A 20,276-nucleotide genomic window follows, 5' to 3' on the forward strand; every position below is an offset into this window, starting at 1 on the left:
GGAGACTTGGGAGTGACTGCTAATGGGTGTGAGGTTTCTTTTTGAGGTGATAGAAATGTTCTGGAATTCAGCCGGGTGTGGTGGCACACGCCTGTAATCCCAGCACTTTGGGAGGCAGAGCGAGAGGACTGCCTGAGTCCAGGGGTTCAAGATCAGCCTGGGCAACTTGGCGAGATCCTGTCTGGACAAAAAAGATTAAACAATTAGCCAGGCATGGTGTCATATGCCTGCAGTCCCAGCTACTCGGGAGGCTGAGGCGGAAAGATTACGTGAGACCAGCAGGTCGAAGCTCCAGAAACTGTGAGTGGGCCACTGCACTCCAACCCGGGCAACAGAGTGAGATTTCAACCCCCTCCCCTAAAAAAATTCTATTTGTGACTTCTACTTCCTGCCTGGACCCTGATGATTATTTTGCCTATCCCAATTTACATTCCTTCTAGTGTGCTAAACTGCCAGTTTCCTCCAAATCTGGCTGCAAAATAATGTATAAATGTTATGGGAATTGTGGGACCCCCCTACTCCCAGATTCATATGTTGAAGTTCTAATCAACAAAATGTGACCTTATTTGAAAATAGGGTCGGCTCAGGCCGCCATTGGTCCCCTCCTGCCCAGAGGCTGACGTGGAAGTCACCGGATGACCGGGCTCGCTGGGAGCCGCCTCCGAGACGCATCCTGGACGAGCCGGGGTGGTGGCGCGAGGACCGGCGAAGGAGGACTGGCGACTCGCCATTGGTGGTTTTTTTTCAAGTATTTTTTCCAGTTTGTTTGGAACTCAGGAGATGAGAATTTTAATTTTGGGATTAGATGGAGCAGGAAAAACCACAATATTGTACAGATTGCAAGTTGGAGAAGTCGTGACTACTATTCCTACCATAGGATTTAATGTAGAGACGGTGACATACAAAAACCTTAAGTTCCAAGTCTGGGATTTAGGAGGACAGACAAGTATCAGGCCATACTGGAGATGTTACTATTCAAACACAGATGCAGTTATTTATGTAGTAGACAGTTGTGACCGAGACCGAAGTGGCATTTCCACATCAGAGTTAGTTGCCATGTTGGAGGAAGAAGAGCTGAGAAAAGCCGTTTTAGTGGTGTTTGCAAATAAACAGGATATGGAACAGGCCATGACTCCCTCAGAGATGGCAAATTCACTTGGGTTACCTGCCTTGAAGGATCGAAAGTGGCAGATACTTAAAACATCAGCAACCAAAGGCACTGGCCTCGATGAGGCCATGGAATGGTTAGTTGAAATGTTGAAAAGCAGACAGTAGTCCAGTCCTTTAGTTCTTGGAATTGAAGGCTGCATCACCTGCTGTGTTCACACTGCGAGATGCAGACACTGCGTAGCATCACCATGTGCGGAAATGACTGCAATGTTTGTAATAAATTTGGAAAATAAGTGTGTGGAGAGGTAACTCGGTTGAATCACCTGAATATTCTGTGTCATGTACAATATTCCTTCCTTGCTTTCTTGTGTTAAGGTATATATTCTGTTTGTATGAAATTCTTATTCCAGTACAGTCCTGTTAAAGAATGCACTCTTCTTCCAGGAGAAAAAAAACCTATTTTTGAATTAGTAGTTGCAGCTTGTTTGTATAAACACTAATAAATATCTTAACTTGGATTTTTTTTCCCCCTTATAATGAATTAAGTCTTTCCAAAGATTAGGCTCAATAGAGTAGGCTGGGAACACAGTCTGTATAATATAGTCCTCATTTGCTTAACTTTTTTGATTTAAATGCTTTTGGTTGTAGGCATGAATATTCTTTTGGTGGTTAACTTCACTGACATATCTGCAATTGTCTTTTACTTTACAGTTGCTGAAAAATTTTATGTATAGTGATCTAGTTGATTTGTGCAGGACCTATATGAGGTAGGTAGGATGGGTTGTGATGTCTTCACCTGGTGGACGTGGACCAGGGTTCTGACAGGTTGGCTTGCTCAAGGCTACCTGTTAGTGAGGAGGGAATAGGGCTCAGAGTAGGATGTTTGGGTCAGAAGCTGGACTCAGACTACATTATGTATTTCTGAAAATGCCAACACTGATGACAGAACCTAACTCTTAAAATAAAATTATGCTAATTGAAGTAGTCACCATACATGCAAAATAACATATGTATTTTGTCTATACTGGAAGTGATCGATGATACAGTAAAAACAATCCTAAATAGTTACATTTGATGGCATTCACAACATGTTAAAGAAAAAATTTCACATGAAAGAAAATAAAGTCTATTTTAAGAAGCATTATTAAAAAAAAACAACAAAACCAAGTATGTACATATCCCCTAATTGGCTGTTTGTCTGAAGAACCCTGACTAATACACGAAAAAATGTATTTGATCGCTTTTTTTCTTTTTTCACAGTATTTTCTTTTTTCGCAGAGATGAGGTCTCACTATGTTGCCCATGCTGGTCTCTAACTCTTGGCCTCAAGTCATCCTCCCACATCAGCATCCTAAACCCAGCCTCATTTTACAAGTATCCTTAACACAGGTCTTTATATCTCAGTACGATTTTGTATCCTGAGATACAAACATTGAAATAGACACATATCTACATTAGGACTAAACTCATTTGAATATGAGTTCTAGGCATTACGATCAACATATCAAATGTTTCTTTAAAACTTACTAAGGACCAATCCATACTGGACCGTAATATTAACAAAATACTAAACTAATTAACAATCTAAGTAACTACGTAAAACTTATGACAAGGAAAAAAACTGAATAATGTGAAAAAATAAGAACAAAACAACACAAACATTTATATACATACGAAAAGTCTTAAAGAAGGACATTAAGAAAGAGGAAAAGATGTCTAAACTTATATATTTTATTTGTTTCACCAAGCACTGCAACAAAACAGAACAGTAACAGCCTAACAATAAAGACAGATCAACTAAAGTCAAATGCTTTAATCTCATACCACAGGGCACAGCGCAGAATTAAGCACACCATTTATTCAATACACTCATACCTCACACATCCTTAAGTAAACGTTTCAGTAACCACAACATATAGCCAGAAAGAAGGCCGCACTAATGATTAAGGCACCCACTGCTCTGGCCTCACGGTCTCACACTATTAATCCCCAAGTGCACAGAAAAACTAACACAGAAAGACAACAAAACAATATCTAAAATGTACCATGGGGATTTTGAACAAAAAAAAATATTTTCCTCTATACTACAACTCCGAAGCTAAAATACACAGCAACTCTCAGAAAAACAAAGGCCAAACATAGCAGACACAGAATTTCTCTCATCTCCCAACTAATCCCAAAACCAGGAACTAAAATTAAGACATTCATTTATTACAACTCAAGTTTTTAAAATAGTACCACTTAAATATTCAGAAGTAGCAAATAATATATTTGGAAGGAATTTGGGATAAAAATGATTGAGCCACCGAGTCCAGCTTATAAGACAATTTCTAATAACATCCTAGGTACAGTTACAGTAATGTATGAGTTACAAAAATCCATTCAAGTCATAGAATCCAAAATACACTGGATTCAAATTCTTCTATTTCAAATACAAGAGGCCAGTATTGGATAAGGAACCCTGGCATCAAAAGAATAAACATCTAGCCGGGCTCGGTGGCTCAGCCTGTAATCCCACGCTTTGGGAGGCTGAGGTGAGTGGACTGCCTGAGTCCGCGGGGTCGAGACCCACATGGGCAACTTGGCGAGACCTCATCTCTACAATAATTCAAAAAATTAGCCGGGCGTGGTAGTACACCCCTGTAGTTCCAGCTACTTGGAAGGCTAAGGCAGAAGGATCGTCGGAGCCCAGCAGGTTGAGGCTGCGGTGGCCGGGAGCGGCCACTGTACTCCAGTCTGGATGACAGACTGAGGGAAAAAAAAAGAATAAACATCTGGCCTGACACAGTGGCTCACGCTGATAATCCCAGCACTATGGGAGGCTGAGGTGACTCCCTGAGCCCAGGGGTTAGACACCAGCCTGGGCAACATGGCAAGACCTCATCTCTACATAAATCAAAAATTTAGCCGGGCATGGTGGTCACGCCTGTAGTTCCAGCTACTTGGAAGGCTGAGGTGGAAGGATCGCCTGTGCCCAGCAGGTCGAGGCTGTGGTGGCCGTGAGTGTGCTACTGCACTCCAGCCTGGGCAACAGAGTGAGACTCCAACTCAAAAAAAAAAAGTATTCTTCATCTTCAGGGCTACCAAACTCATTCCTCTCAGAAGCAAACTACCAGGACAGCACCGGGTCCCTCAGGGTGTACCTTCTGTGCCCTACAAGAAAGATGATCAATTTCTCCTTCCTCCCACTATCATATTTTCACCTTGCTATCCCTTACACTTAGTGAGTGTTATACCTGTTAAACTAGCTACAAACGCTTGTATAACCTAATCTTGCCAAAGCCTAACATAATCCTGAGGTGTTTCTTTGCTTTTTGGGGGTTTTTTGAGTTGGAATCTCACTCTGTCGCCCAGACTGGAGTGCAGTGGCCGCTCCCGGCCACCGCAGCCTCGACCTGCTGAGCTCCGGCGATCCTTCCGCCTCAGCCTTCTGAGTAGCTGGAACTACAGGGGTGCACTACCACGCCCGGCTGATTTTTTTTTAATTTTATTTATTGTAGAGATGAGGTCTCACCAAGTTACCCAGGTGAATCTCGACCCGCGGTTTAGGCAATCCACTCACCTCAGTCTCCCAATGTGCGGGATTACAGGCTGAGCCACCAAGCCTGGCTAGTTCTTTCTTTTTTTGAGTCAGAGCCTCACTCTGTCGCCCAGGCTAGAGTGCAGTGGCACGTTACCGGCCACCACAGCCTCGATCTGCTGTGTTTAGGCAATCCTTCCATCTCAGCCTTCCAAGTAGCTGGAACTACAGGCACGCACCACCACGCCCAGCTAATTTTTTGATTTATTGCAGAGACAAGGTCTCACCAGGTTTCCCAGGCTGGTCTCAAACCCGCGGTCTCAGGCAATCCTCTCACCTCAGTCTCCCAAAGTGCTGGGATTATAGGCTTTAGCCACCACACCCGGACGCAGACTGAGTTTTAAACCACTCTTCCTACATCTTCTCTGTGAAGCCAGAACATCTTCCCCCGTGTCAACATAAGGATATGGATACTCTGAGTTGTCAAGTTCACTAGGGACCAAAATTCCACAGGAGAGATTATGAGAAAACCTACAAAAAAACTCAATCGCCAGGTGTGGTGGCTCATGCCAGTAATTCCAGCACTTTGGGAGGGGGAGGCAAGAGCATTGCCTGAGCCCAAGGGATCAAGACCAGCCTGGGCAACTTGACAAGACCACGTCTCTACAATAAATCAAAAAGAAAAATTAGCCGGGCATGGTGGTGCATGCCTGTAGTTCCAGCTATTCAGTTGGCTGAGGCGGAAGACTGCCTGAGCCCAGCAGGTGGAGGCTGCAGTGGCCATGAGCATGCCACTGCACTCCAGCCTGGGAAACAGAGCGAGACTCCAACTCAAAAAAAAAAAGAAAAGAAATACTCAGTCAACGTTCTTGGTCAAGTGACTGTCGTACAAACAATTAAAAGGCTATAAACCAAACACTAGACAAGTCACTGGCTTCTCTGGGAGTTTTAGAGGTGGCAACAAAATACAAATAGGCAGACATAACACAGAAAGCATGCCTGATGGACTGATCACAAAAGGTACATGCAAAACCTTATCCCATGGCTCAAGCCTGCTGTGGGGGTGAATAGTGCCTCAGTTCTCATGAAAGAAAAAACAATCCTCACTTTTTCAAGAAATCATTTCCTCTCCCTGTCTGGGGAAAGGGGATGTCAGAGGAAACAGATGTCCTGGAATCACAAAGCATATACAGAAAGGCTGACAAGAAGCTAAGAATCACCAATGCAGCATCCATCCTCATTTGTCAGAGTAACTTTAAGCAGAAATACTTTCAAAAACAGCCCGACATCTAACAAGTTCTCAAATCAACACAGAACCATACTATTACTTGGTATGCTCTCCAGAAGAACCTCACCAGAGGAAAACTAAATTACACGTACATGCGAGAAACAAGAAATAGGACAGATCAGTGGAGGCAACACTTATCATCTCTCCCTGCCGTAGTGTGGTAGGTTACAGTTCTAAAAGTTACATACAAAGATGGTTTTAACAACCCTAGCAAGTCAGACTCAGTGGCTCAGTCTGTAATCTGGCGCTTTGGGAGGCTGAGGTGAGTGGACTGCTTGAGCCCGCGGGTTCGAGACCCACCTGGGCAACTTGGCGAGACCTCATCTCTACAATAAATCCAAAAATTAGCTGGGTGTGGTAGGGCGCCCCTGTAGTTCCAGCTACTTGGAAGGCTGCGGCAGAAGGATTGCTGAAGCCCAGCAGGTCGAGGCTGTGGTGGCCAGGAGTGGCCACTGCACTCCAGTCTAGGCAATACAGTGAGACTCCAACTCAAAAAAACAAAACAAAACAAAACAAAAAACTCTAGCAGCCAGGCTCGGTGGCTCAGCGGCTCAGCCTGCAATCCTGTGCTTTGGGAGGCTGAGGTGAGTGTATTTTCTGAGCCTGCCGGTTCAAGACCGGTCTGAGCAACTTGGCGAGACCTCATCTCTACAATAAATTGAAAAATCAGCCGGGCGTGGTAGCGCATGCCTGTAATTCCAGCTACTTGGAAGGCTGAGGCGGAAGGATCGCCAGAGCCCAACAGGTCGAGGCTGCAATGGCTGGGAGCGGCCACTGCACTCCAGTCTGGGCGACAGAGTGAGACTCCAACTCAAAAAAAACAAAAAACAAAAAAAAACCTCTAGCTGGAAACTGTCCAATACATCATGGTTTTTTGTTTTTATCCTGAGATGGAGACCAGGCCAGGGACCTCCATTCTGAGGAGGTCTTATGGATGGGTGGCGGGGCCTTAGAGTTCTAGATATCCTTGCTTTCCCTCTGCAGTGGTTCTGGTCTTGTCCGGCGTCATCAGGTGTGAGGCAGCACAGGGCAACCCAAGGGCCTGGTTCCTGCTGTGTTGCACAGGCTGGTCAGGAACTCTGGACTCAAGCAATTCTCCCATCTCGGCCTCCCAAGTAGCTAGATTACAGGTGCACACCACTGCACAGGCTTAATACATTGTTTTTATGTGTACTATTACAGTCGTTGCCTTCTTTCAAATTACATGTGTATAAGTGTGTACATGACCTTTGTCCTTAATAAGCAATCAAGGACCACTTTACAAACATGAATGGTAGTACCGTGCAATGACCACAAGTCATGGGGCCACAAGTCCCACATGTAGGAGCAATCCAATCTGCAGGGTCGCTTCCATCTCTACATGTCACACTATTCAAACTTCTCTCCTCTCGTTACCATGTCTAACTTTAAAGATTTTCCCTTTCAAAATTTACTGCTTGCTTCTAAACTGTACAGACTAAAAAACTGATTTCACCCTGTTAGAAAGACTGTATTACAGGCTGAAAGGTAGACCCAGAAAAAAACCTGTGAATGCAACCTTATTTGGAAATTGGGTTAAATAATTAAGTTAAAATGAAATCATTAAGGTGGGCAATAATCAACGGGTATCCTTACAAAATGCACAAATTGTGGCTAGGCATGGTGACACACCTACAGTCTCAGCTATTCAGGAGAGGCTAAGGCAGGAAGACTGTCTGAGCCGAGGAGTTGAGGCCAATCTGGGTAACATAGTTCCCATCTCTAAAAAAAATTTTTTTAAAGAATTATAAAAAGGAGCCGGGCTCGGTGGCTCAGCCTATAATCCCGCACCTTTGGGAGGCTGAGGTGAGTGGATTGCCTGAGCCCGCGGGTTCGAGACCCGCCTGGGCAACTTGGCGAGACCTCATCTCTACAATAAAAAAAATCAGCTGGGCGTGGTAGCGCGTGCCTGTAATTCCAGCTACTTGGAAGGCTGAGGCGGAAGGATCGCCAGAGCCCAGCAGGTCGAGGCTGCGGTGGCTGAGAGCGGCCACTGCACTCCAGTCTGGGCGACAGAGTGAGACTCCAACTCAAAAAAAAAAAAGAATTATAAAAAGGAAAAATATGGGCACAGGGATGTGTATAGAGGGGAGATGATGTCAAGACACGTGGAGAAATCCACCCATAAGCAAAAGGAGAGAGCAGCTGGGGAGGCCTGGAGCAGAATTCCTCCAGCCTCAGAAGGGGTCGCCCTGCCCACATCTGCATCTTTGACTGCAGCCTCCCGGACTAGAAGCTGAGTCTTAGGTGCTCCAGGGCTGCCACACACCTTTCTGCTTCTTCAGCTCTATCTCCAAGGCAGCTACCCTGGCCAGGGACGCCATCAAGACACTAAGAAAAACTTTTATTCTAGATCCACCATTCTATATAAAGAGATCCAGGCAGCTCCTTTGACCATTTATTGCAGGATGAGGCACGCTCCCAGCTCCAGCCCGCCATGCTCCTCCTCACTCAGCAGCTCCTCACACTCGTCGCTGAGCAAATCCCCAGGGCTGGCCTCGTCCTCACTGGATATGGGCTCTAGCTCCTCGCTGACAGCCTCTCCCTGGCACCAGCTCCAGCCTTCACTCAGCTCGTCGTCACTGAAGAGGTCCAGGTCCTCGCTGGAGATCACATCCAGGGCCTCACTGTTCTCCTCACTCAAGCTGTCTTCTGCTGCCTCCTCAGCACTGGGCAGGTCTAACTCCTCACTAGGCTCCCAGTCCTCACTGGCCACTTCCTCGAACCCTGAGAGAGTAAATGACTGACTCACTACAATCATTTAATCAAGACTCAGAAAATGTGGCTATTACTCTCAAGACAACTGCTCTTCCCAACCAAAAGTCTGCTGTTCTTGGATCTACACCACTCAGTATTTCTCCAGTGCTGCGTGAATTGTTTCATTCACAAAAACTTACAAGAGTGATGCTTTACAAATGAAAAGCTCAAGTGCTAAAACAAAAGAGCTCTCTGGAAGGAGTTTTAGAGGTTGATTTTGGCTTTCCAAAGTAGAAATACTGAAATGAAAATGCTAAATTTGATTGACACTTCTCCCAAACAGTAATTCTTGCTATGACTAAAGGAACCCAAATACAGTATAAGATATGTTTCTATCTCAGAACATCATTTCACTGAGTAATGACGTCCTGTAGTGATAAGCAAATAAAAGGACTAAAATTAGCACAATCTCTATTAGTTAACTTTTTCATGTGCTCTATATTCTGGGAAAAATTTTAACTGTCTACTAGCTTCAAAAGGTTTGACTACACCTCCCCCCACACTTCAGAGTCAAGTGGTTTTAAAATCAGCTTCTGGCTGGCTCGGTAGCTCAGCCTGTAATCCCAGTGCTTTGGAAGGCCAAGGCAAGCCAATTACCTGAACTCGCGGGTTCGAGACCAGCCCAGGCAACTTGGCGAGACCTCATCTCTACAATAAATCAAAAATTAGCCAGGCGTGGTAGCATGCGCCTATAGTTCCGGCTACTTGGAAGACTGAGGCAGGAAGATCACTGGAGCTCAGCAGGTTGAGGTTGCAGTGGCCAGGAGTGTGTCACTGTACTCCAGTCTGGGCGATGGAGTGAGACTCCAACTCAAAAAAAAAAAAAAAGAACCAGCTTCTACTACTACCTCTTCTAGAAGGGTTTCTGCTATTAAGGACGGGTTCAACATCTGCAGGATCCCAGGTCCAAGGCTCTCAGGCCAAAGTGACAGCCATGCTTCACGTGGTGCTCATGCTCAGAACTTGCTTACAGTATGTCCAATACCCTCAATCATTCCCCAGTCCTCTGAGTCTCCACCTGTCATCTGGGGAGGGAGGTCTGAAGTCTGGAAGGGGTTCTGCATTCTGAGAAATGCTAAGCGCAGCTCAGAAATCTCTTACAACAGATTTTGAACTACTTTTTGAAGCACAGGAAAAAAGGTGGTCATGTAAAAAATGTGCTACCAAAAATGTACAAAGTTTAGTAAACATGATTCATCTACTATATCATTAAAAAAGCAGAAATCCCCCAGCCCTGCATTCGCTCCAATCTGCACTAAACATACCGCCTGCAGGCTGCACAAAGACTTCATACATGTAGTAGTCATGGAGCAGCTTCTGTTCCTGCGTGTAAATCCTGACAGCCTGAAAATGGAAGTCATCTAGAATACCTACAAGAATGGATTGGACAAGTATCACTGCCAAACTAATAACGGAAAATCCAGTCTGTCTATTACTAAAATGTGAGCACTTACACCTAAAATGAAGTATCTAATAGTGTGGCATTTCAGTAACACTAGTATCTATCTATATCCTTGGACTAGTGGGCAAAAACTCGCTTATTCAAATCTAATTAAATACCTTTACTATAGGAAAAAAAAGTTTAAAAAAATCATTTTGAATGAAGCACCCTGGCATGTCAGATTATTTTTCTACAAGAAAAACAAAAATTAGCTTAAAAATTTCAGCCACAAAAGGACCCTTCTCCCTTTTAATTTAATTATTTAAAATTGGCCGAGCAGCCGGGCTCGGTGGCTCAGCCTGTAATCCGGCGCCTTTGGGAGGCTGAGGTGAGTGGATTGCCTAAGCCTGCGGGTTCGAGACCCGCCTAGGCAGCAAGACCTCATCTCTACAATAAATCTAAAAAAATCAGCCGGGCATGGTAGCACATGCCTGTAATTCCGGCTACTCGGAAGGCTGAATTGGAAGGATCGCCGGAGCTCAGCAGGTCGAGGCTGCGGTGGCCGGGAGCGGCCACTGCACTCCCATCTGGGCGACAGAGTGAGACTCCAACTCAAAAAATAAATAAATAAACAAATAAAAATAAAATAAAATTGGCTGAGCATGGTGGCTCACGCCTGTAATCCCAACACTTTGAGAAGCCACAGTGGGAGGACTGCTTGATCCTAGGAATTTGAGACCAGCCTAGATAACACAGTTGAGACCTCATCTCTAATAACAACAACAACAACAAATTAGTGTGATAGGCACGCGCCTGTAGTCCCAGCTACTAAGGAGGCTGAGGAGGTCACGGCAGCATAGCGTTAAGCCATGATCACACCACTGCATTCCAGACTGGATAACTGAGTAAGACCACAACTCAAAAAAAAAATTCCGTAACATAAAGCATGTTTAAGACACCTCGCCTCAGACTCAGAAATGAGTCTATTTCACATCTTATATACCCTAAGCCAGGAGTCCTTGGTGTCAGAAGAATAGGCTCTCTTCCTCACTTAGCCACCAGGATCAGAACACAGGATTTCAACTCCAATACTGTCCTGCCCCCAAAACAAATGTGGAATCTGCTAAAGGTGAAAATGAGATAAAAAGGTCTTTTTAGGACAGGGGATCAGTAAATTATTTCTTAGAGTAAGACTTCTTCCCCATGAGGGTCAACTAATAAAGGATATGAGGAGGGTTCTTTCTCAGGTTACATTTCTGTTTATTGTAGCAGTCATGATAAAAACAAGTCTTCACCTATGAACAGACCAGTTTCCCTTCCCCACACTGAACATCCCTGCTTAGCTTCAGCTTTCCACCAGTTGGATAAAATGCTTGTGGGCCTGCCCTAGCTGTTCTTTCCTCCCTCAATAAGATGCCCTGCAGTCAGCCATGCCATAATACTGAATAAGGACAATCTCAGAAAATCCCCCAATACAGACAAACCGAAGAAATGCACCACATACATAAAAGGTCCAATACCTACCAGATATGATGGAGAATTATTCCTCTTCATGCCTATGACCAGCAGGGGTTCCACTTTCTCCCCTGTGTTATTTGTAGACACAACTGTTCTTTTTTCCCTCCTTGGAGGGGTTGCAGGTGGTGTTTAGTCTCTTCAACCATGCTCCAGGCAATGATGGAGGTAAACACAGGATGTGTTTCCCCCTCAACAGTCAAAAGACAAAACCGGCCGCAGCAGAACACATTTAATCCTGACCTCTCAAGTCACCCAGCACATCAAGCAGACAGCCCAGTGGTTGAAAGGTTCTAATAGCAGACAGCTAACAAGAGTGCCTGACACCACCTGTGTCCAACACACACACAAAAGCCTAGGATCAGGAATCAGAGCTAAGAGATGCAATTGATAAGAAAAATCATGCCCACTACAAACAGCAGCTAGAACAACACTGTTCTCTCCTTCAAGAATACTTCTGCTGCCTTGTCCTAAGGTGTCCTTTTTTTATTCGAGTTGGAGTCTCACTCTGTCGCCCAGACTGGATGGAGTGCAGTGGCCGCTCCCGGCCACCGCAGCCTCGACCTGCTGGGCTCCAGCGATCCTTCCGCCTCAGCCTTCCGAGTAGCCGGAATTACAAGCATGCGCCACCACGCCCGGCTGATTTTTTGATTTATCGTAGAGATGAGGTCTCGCTGCCCAGGCGGGTCTCGAACCCGCGGGCTCAGGCAATCCACTCACCTCAGCCTCCCAAAGGCGCGGGATTACAGACTGAGCCACCGAGCCCGACTAGGTGTCCTTTCTTAAACTGTGAGTTTGATAGCTGTAACATACCACAATTAGAAAAACAGAAAAGGCAGGTTTACAGACAAAATGTCCTATGAACAGTACCTATGATACCTAACGATTTTAATAGGAATATTACATGACAACTTCACACAGAAATTGGTGTTCAACAGGAAACAACACTTTCCAAGTCCCCAGCTTCCATGTCCTCACCAGTCTGACCTGAGAGGGCAAAAGCAAGTTAACTGGGGCTACATACAGACAGTGGAAAAAAAGAATACATTAAAAATCTTACTTTAGTGTTCAAATTCACAAAAATCTTCAAAATGAGAAGAGAAAGGTTTTACAGTTCCCTATGCTATTTTCAATATCAGGTTTCATGACCAAATATTAACATTAAACAGAAACAACATTATCCACCCTCACATGGCCTTCGATATACCACACCCACCAAGGCAATGACTCGGGTGACTAACTTACCGAAGAAGTCAAAAGAAAATGGGTCCGCTCCACCAAAAAATTCCCTGAAGACATCTTCTGGGTTACGGAATGTGAAGCCAAACTCAAACGGACTGTCAAAATGACTTCCACCTACACAAACACAGCACAGCTTTTAACTTATGAATTTTGGTGTTTTATAGGCAAACAATTATTATTTTACATAAGATTACATAAATCATGACCCTAAAAAAACAAAAAATATTTCATAAACCTGGGGTTCTCTAAAAGTCAAAACATGAGCCCTGAAAGTTTGTGGCCAGAGTTGACACAAATGGGCCTATCATCCATACAGGACACAGTAGTGGCCCTTTGACATTACTTTTCAACATATCTAAATCTGTCATCAGCACATAATTACATATTTTCATTACTTTTTATGAAGGTTTATGAAAACCAAGAATACTCGCAGTCACTCAGCGTGGCCTAATTGGCCACAGTGGGTTGAAAGCAGTAATTTCCCAAGGCTGAAAGCCAGTCCCCATGAGACCTTTAGTGACCAACAAACACATCCAGGTCCCGCCTGAGGCAATTATTTTGGCCGACCAGCAGAAGTTGCTCTTGACACCCTTAGGACAGTCTGACAGGATATCAAGTATTGATACACAGGATGTAAGCCCACAATATATTACAGTATGGCTTCAAATTATTTCCTATCTACACAAAGTACATTAACATAAACCTTGTAGACTCACAAAAGATTTTTAATAATTTTTTAAATGTGATGCATTTTTCCTTACTACCTCAACTCAGCCCAACTGCTAGGCTGCATCTATATTTCCTATCACACTTACTATGACCAAGAAACTCATAATTTATAATACAGAAACAAGCTCAACTAATTTGTCAAGACCTTCTATCTCCAAAGAAAAATCTTATTTACATACCTCCTCCACCATTTAATCCTTCTTTGCCATATTTGTCATAGATGTCCCGTTTTTTAGCTAAAAATAAATTTTTTAAAAGTCAGTAAGGCCAAGTCCCTTTCAAATCCTTAAAATGCAATAGGTTAAGGTATAATCAGTTTTTAACATTTAAATTAAATTTCAAGACAGTAGGCCATCCTTACTTTCAAACAAAAGGGGGGCCGGGAGCAGTAGCTCAAGCCTGTATTCCCAGCACTTTGGAAGCCAGGGTGAAAGAACTGCCAGAGCCCACAGGATTCAGACCAGCCCGGGCAACTTGGTGAGACCTAATCTCTACAATAAAAAAATAAGCTGGGCATGGTGGTCCATGCCTGTAGTTCCAGCTACTTGGAAGACTGAGGCAGAAGGATCACCTGAGTCTAGCAGGTCGAGGCTACGGTGCCCAGGAGCGTGCCACGGCACTCCAGTCTGGGCGACAGAGTGAGATGCCAACTCAAAAAATAAATAAATACATAAAACAAAATGGGAAGCCGGGCTCGGTGGCTCAGTCTGTGGGAGGCTGAGGTGAGTGGATTGCCTGAGCCCGCGGGTTCGAGACCCGCCTGGGCAGCAAGACCTCATCTCTACAATAAATAAATTTTTTTAAAAAGCAGCTGGGCATGGTACTGCATGCTTGTAATTCCGGCTATTCGGAAGCCTGAGGCAGAAGGATCGCCGGAGCCCAGCAGGTGAGGCTGCGGTGGCCGGAGCGGCCACTGCACTCCAGTCTGGGCGACCAAGTGATACTCAACTCAAAAAAAAATTTTGTTTTAATTTTGAAATGGGAAAAAAAGGCAAACCTTATGTACCTGAAAAATAATTTGGAAAAATGTTTAAGTCGTTTGAACTTTTACAAGCAATAAATAAATAAATAAATAAGTATTTTTCTTAATTTTATATTTATTTCATTTTATTTTTTAGAGTCTCTAGATGAGGAGTGGAAAGTAGATATGCTAAAACCCAGAAAAGTGCCAATCCCAAACCCTACAGACTCAGTTGCCCTGGAAAGGGAACAGCTGAATATAAGACTTGATGATGGTATACTGTTGTCCACTGACAGTTTTACTATATTTTTCTTAAAACAAAAAACAAAAAGAACTACTAAGTAGCCCTGTTTACAGACATAGGTACTCCTGACATGATACCATCAATATTGCCCCATAAATCTTATATTCCACAAAGTGGGAAAACAAGTTTAGAAGCAAGCCACTTACTACCAATTTTAGGCAACCAGCATCCTAAAGGTACCTAGAGGTACCTTGAAGGTAATGCCAGTTGGAAATGGAGACTGCCTAAGGGGACATGAAAAATAAACTCCCTCAAAAACCAAACAAGAGACTTTTTATTGTATTAAAGGTGCTCTTTCTGCCAAATATCAATCTTCGTTTTAATCCTCACTTTTTCTAATGTTACTGGTATGTGAAACCCATACATCTGTGCATACTGAATTTGCATGCAAACAGTAAGGACAAGATGGTAACACTGAGACCTATGGTCTTCAGTATCAATTAATTTCAAAAACATGATGGAAGCCTACTGAAACTGAAATTAAAAATCTGATGGGAAAAAACCTAGTGAGGTTGTCTTTTACACCTGCAGTCCCAACTACTTGGAAGGCTGAGACAGGAAGATCACTTGGGACCAGAAGTTCAAGCCCTGCCTAAGCAACACAGTGAGACCCCATGTCTTTTCCTAAAAAAAAAACAAAAAACAAAAAAAAACCAGTTTAAGCTCGACAGTTTAAGACCTCACATGCACCTTTCTTTCTTTTTTTTTTTTTTTTGAGTTGGAGTCTCACTCTATTGCCCAGACTGTGGAGTGCAGTGGCCACTCCCGGCCACTGCAGCCTCGACCTGCTGGGCTCTGGCGATCCGTCCGCCTCAGCCTTCTGAGAAGCTGGAATTACAGGTGCGTGCTACCACCCCCGGCTAATTTTTGATTTATTGTAGAGATGAGGTCTCGCCAAGTTGCCCAAGCAGGTCTCGAACCCGCGGGCTCGGGCAATCCACTCACCTCAGCCTCCCAAAGCGCTGGGATTACAGGCTGAGCCACCGAGCCCAGCTCACAGGCACATTTCAAAAAGATTTCAAATCAGTGATTCATGTCTTTTCACGCTTATGAAATGTCTGCAATTTCCTTTAAAATGAAGGGGGTAGCACACAGTGTCAATAGAGAAATCAAGGCACTGCTACCTGTTAAATGGTTACAATGGTTGCATTGGCACCCAATCCTGGCAGTGTTTACATTGGGTTCCTTCTAAAAAACGTTTTAAAATAGTGACCTATCACCTGACCATATGTATGTACACTTGGGGGTATCTACTTCCTGTGCACAGTTAATTACCTATTTGAAATGCCTCTGCTTTTGCTCCTCCCAGGTCATTCAGCACTGCAGTATCCCAGGATGCTGGAAGTAGTTTTCCAATTCTGACACTGTCCCCCCTACACCTTTGGACCCATGCAGTCTTTTATTCATCATGTAACCACTGACTGCATCTACCTGACCTTTCACCTACTTATGAACCATAGATCTGACCTCCGGTAACATTCAACACCTATGCTCAAGAACCTGGATAGAAAGATATGAAGTTTTAAGTCTAAATCTGAGATGTATGTTGAATTCCCTCTTTCCTGAAACTAAATAAGTCCTCACAAGTAGTAAAACACACCCCATCAACAAGGTACTGTTTAAGTCAATAGGAATGAGAAAGGTCAGAATGACCACATACAACATGAGGGGAAACCACCACCACATGCAGTGGTCAAAACAGAGTCCTATGACCTGATCTCTACCTTGGTTCCTCAGACCACAAATATAAGGTATTGGTTTAAAAACAAGCATCCTCAGAGAAATGTCTAGAAACCCAGGTGCCTCTCAGCATACAGTTGACTATAACAATTCAAATCTTCAACAGAAAACCAAAAACCTTTCTCAGTAGGCCCAAAATCCAGTTGGCATCAAAATGAGTCACATGTGTCTATATTTGGCAAGCCCTAAGGAAGATCCCCAAACCGGCTCCTCATTCTAATCCCTACTCGAAGCCTTCACCAGTTCAGTGTTACTTACCATCTGATAACACCTCGTATGCCTCAGCTACTTGTTTGAATTTTCTCTCTGCTTCTTCTTTATTTTCAGGATTTTTGTCTGGATGCCACTTCAATGCCAGTTTCCGGTATCTTGAAAATACAGATTAGTAGTCACATCCAAAGTCCAGAAATCAACTAGGATTTTGAAACTAACATAATTAAGCAAGAAAATGGCTTCATGGCCGCCAACTGGTGAGATTAACACCAGTTTTTTGTTTGTTTGTTTTGGAGTTGGAGTCTCACTCTTGTCACTCAGGCTGAACTTAGGCGATCCTTCCGCTTCACCCTGCCAAGTAGCTGGAATTACAGACGCAAGCTACCATATCTGGCTAGGTTTTGTGATTTATTGTAGAGACAAGGTCTCACCAAGTTGCCCAAGCTGGTCTTAAACCTGCAGGCTGAGGCAATATTCTTGCCTCGGCCTCCCAGAGTGCTGGGATTACAGACCGAGCCTTAACATCAGTTTTAATGATAAAACTTCCTTTCCCCTACAGTAAGATGGCCACAGATTTTTGGGGGGTTTTTTTGTTGTTGTTTTTTGTTTGTTTGTTTTGAGTCGAAGTCTCACTCTGTTGCCCAGGCTGGAGTGCAGTGACATCCTCACTGGAATTACAAGTATTTTTTAAATAGGAAAAAAAGAGAGAGAGAGAAACTTCTAGTCTAATTAGTATAACATAAAAGCAGCAAATATTTAAAAGTAGAGTGCTACTGAAAAGATGTGTGAGCCTGTAGTCCAACACTTTGGGAGGCAGAGGTGAGAGGATTCCCTGAGCCTACTGATTTTAGACCAGCCTGGGCAACATGGTAAGATCTGTCTCTACAGAAAATAAAAAAATTAGCCAGGCATAGCGGCACAAGCCTGTAGTTCCAGCTACTCGGGAGGCTGGGGAGAAAGGACTGTCTGAAACCAGCAGGTTGAGGATGCAGTGGCGGTGAGCATGCTACTGCACTCTAACCTAGAGACAGAATGGGAATAACTTAAAAAAAAAAAAAAGGAAACTGTGTACTCCTCAAAATCTCAGACTAGAATACAAACCTGGCAGTTCTTTTAAAACACCTGGCATAGCCGGGCGCAGTGGCTCAGTCCTATAATCCCAAGCACTTTAGGAGGCTAAAGTGAGAGGATTGCCTGAGCCCAGGGGTTTGAGACCAGCCTAGGCAACTTGGTAAGACCTCATCTCTACAATTAAAAAAAAAAATTAGCGGGCCGTGGTAGTGCACACCTGTAGATCCGGCTACTTAGAAGGCTAAGGCAGAAGAATCGCGTGAGCCCAGCAGGTGGAGGCTACGGTGGTCATGAGTGTGCCACTGTATTCCAGTCTGGGCGACAGAGTGAGACTGTGACGCAAAGTATGTGGCACAGGCTCCCTCCCAGTTTGAGAAATACCATGACACAGCTAACAGCATCTGGGCCAGCCTGGTCTCTCCTCAGTAGGCTGCTCTTACTAGGCTCAGCAATTTGGCAGAGACTTGACAATTACTCTGCAAGCAACTTCTGGTTGGAGTCTCACTCTGTTGCCCAGACTGGAGGGCAGTGGCACGCTCACAGTCACCACAGCCTCCACCTGCTGGGCTCAGGCGATCCTTCCACCTCAGCCATCCAAGCAGCTGGAACTACAGGCGCGAGCCACCACACCTGGCTAATTTTTTGGTTTGTTATAGAGACGAGGTCTTGCCAAGTTGTCCAGGCTGATCTTGAACTCCCAGGCTCAGGCAATCCTCTCGCCTTGGCCTCCCAAAGTGATGGGATTACAGCCTGAGTCACCACACCCGGCCCCTCAGCGGATTTTATACATACTTCAAGAAGATACGGAATCTACTGTCCCAAAGCAAAGTAACAAAGTAAGCCAAGTGACTGAGAAACGAAGGGCTAAGCTCAAGCCTAGACTGTGAATACTCATTTGGTAATTGCTGTCTGAAGTTAAAATTAAACTATATGCCACTCAGAGATTATTATATTACATTAAGTCATTTTTAACAGAAAAGGTTATACTACCAAATTATCAGTGTACACGTGCACAGATGTATTATTTCAAAAATAAAATTACTTACGCCTTTTTAATATCCTCGGGTGAGGCATGTCTCTGCACGCCTAGAACTTCATAGTAATCCACCATGTTTTAATTTTAAGGGTGCTGGAACAGGTCCTGCAAGTGAAAACAGGGGGTCAATGACAAGGCTCCCAAGGTTGGGTATGTCATGGGGGTAGAACCAGGCAACAGGAAGAACAGTATCACCTGAGCACCTACTGGCCTACATAGAGAACGTCCATTACCTAATCACTAGCCTTTCAGGTGAGTGTCTTGTCTGCGAAGTGACTCCTAGAGATATGCCAAGACCCTTCTAGATATAGGAGAAAAAAAAAAATCTGATGTAGCCTGATAATAGCCTAAACTAAATAAAACAAAACCAACAGGTGACTCTAAGGCAGAAACTCAAAGATCACTTGACCACTAGCTGACAAGCTCTCTGTGTCATGTTTTCCTAGACACAGACTGCACTCAAGAGTCAGTTATCCCCTTTCTTCACTGAGTTCCTGCACCAGGCATTGAGCAAGACCATGGGTCTCTGAGTACAAACACACTGTCCCAGCCCTTCACATGAACAACAAAAGGCTACTGTCCCATTATTCTGTCACTAGGGAGGAGCAAAAGCACTCCCACATCTCCCAGGAAAGAAAAAGGAATGGTCTTTGAACACAGAGTTATTAGTGTAACTGCACTCTCTGGCTTCCAAGTCCCATCCAGTCACCTATCAAACAAATAAAATATTGCCCTGCTGCCAACACTAACTAGGTATTATCACTACAGATTATACCTTCGTTTCACAACTTGTAGCCACTTGCTACTGAGGGTTACTTGGTTCTCTTGTTACTTCCCAAGGGTTAGGGTTATGAAGGTCATGGTGCTTTCTGCCACCTATAATAGGAGATAAAGCCTCTGGGTCCACAACCAGAATTACACATATGTTGTTTCAAATATTACATTTCCTAACCAATTTAGTAACTTAAATTTGACTGGCTAAATCATCTTATTAAACTAATGATCAAGAAATCACATAGGCCATTGCTTTTGTTAAACCCTGGCCAGGTCATGTGTTCACTGAGCTATGGCCAGGCCACGTTTCCTAAGCTTTGGTGCCTTCCCCTACCTTGGGGGTGTGGGGTGAATCAATCTCTCTCTCTCTTTCTAAATAAACTATATTTTCTAATCTAAAAGAAATCATATAATACAGTCAAGCGCGGTGGCCTCTTATCCCAGCACTTTGGGAGGCTGATACGGGAAGATAATTTGAGCCCAGAAGTTTAAGACCAGCCTGGGCAACATAATTAAGACCTCGCATATACAATTAAAGAAAAAAAAATTAGACGGGTGTGGTGACATGTGCCTGTAGTCCCAGCTACTCAGAAGGCTACTTAGGATTACTTAAGCCC

General features: G+C 44.1%; 1 protein-coding gene and 1 pseudogene across 1 annotated transcript in view; one reads left to right on the plus strand and one right to left on the minus strand.

Moving 5' to 3' along the window:
- LOC103263344 (dnaJ homolog subfamily B member 6) overlaps positions 1–19,136 on the minus strand; it is a 66,801-nt gene extending 47,665 nt beyond the window's left edge. The window contains exons 1-5 of the mRNA XM_008061029.2: positions 19,119–19,136; positions 18,896–18,990; positions 16,824–16,933; positions 13,740–13,796; positions 12,835–12,945 (exon numbers count right to left, since the gene is read on the minus strand). Of these exons, the coding sequence (XP_008059220.1) occupies positions 12,835–12,945; positions 13,740–13,796; positions 16,824–16,933; positions 18,896–18,960 (343 nt within the window). The 5' untranslated portion in view covers positions 18,961–18,990; positions 19,119–19,136. The remainder of the gene's footprint in view (positions 1–12,834; positions 12,946–13,739; positions 13,797–16,823; positions 16,934–18,895; positions 18,991–19,118) is intronic.
- On the plus strand, positions 704–1,275 carry LOC103263343 (annotated as a pseudogene).
- Positions 19,137–20,276: the final 1,140 nt, after the last annotated feature.

Source organism: Carlito syrichta, unplaced genomic scaffold (assembly GCF_000164805.1).
Source record: "Carlito syrichta isolate Samal-C Ts95f unplaced genomic scaffold, Tarsius_syrichta-2.0.1 Scaffold304886, whole genome shotgun sequence".
Taxonomy (NCBI): domain Eukaryota; kingdom Metazoa; phylum Chordata; class Mammalia; order Primates; family Tarsiidae; genus Carlito; species Carlito syrichta.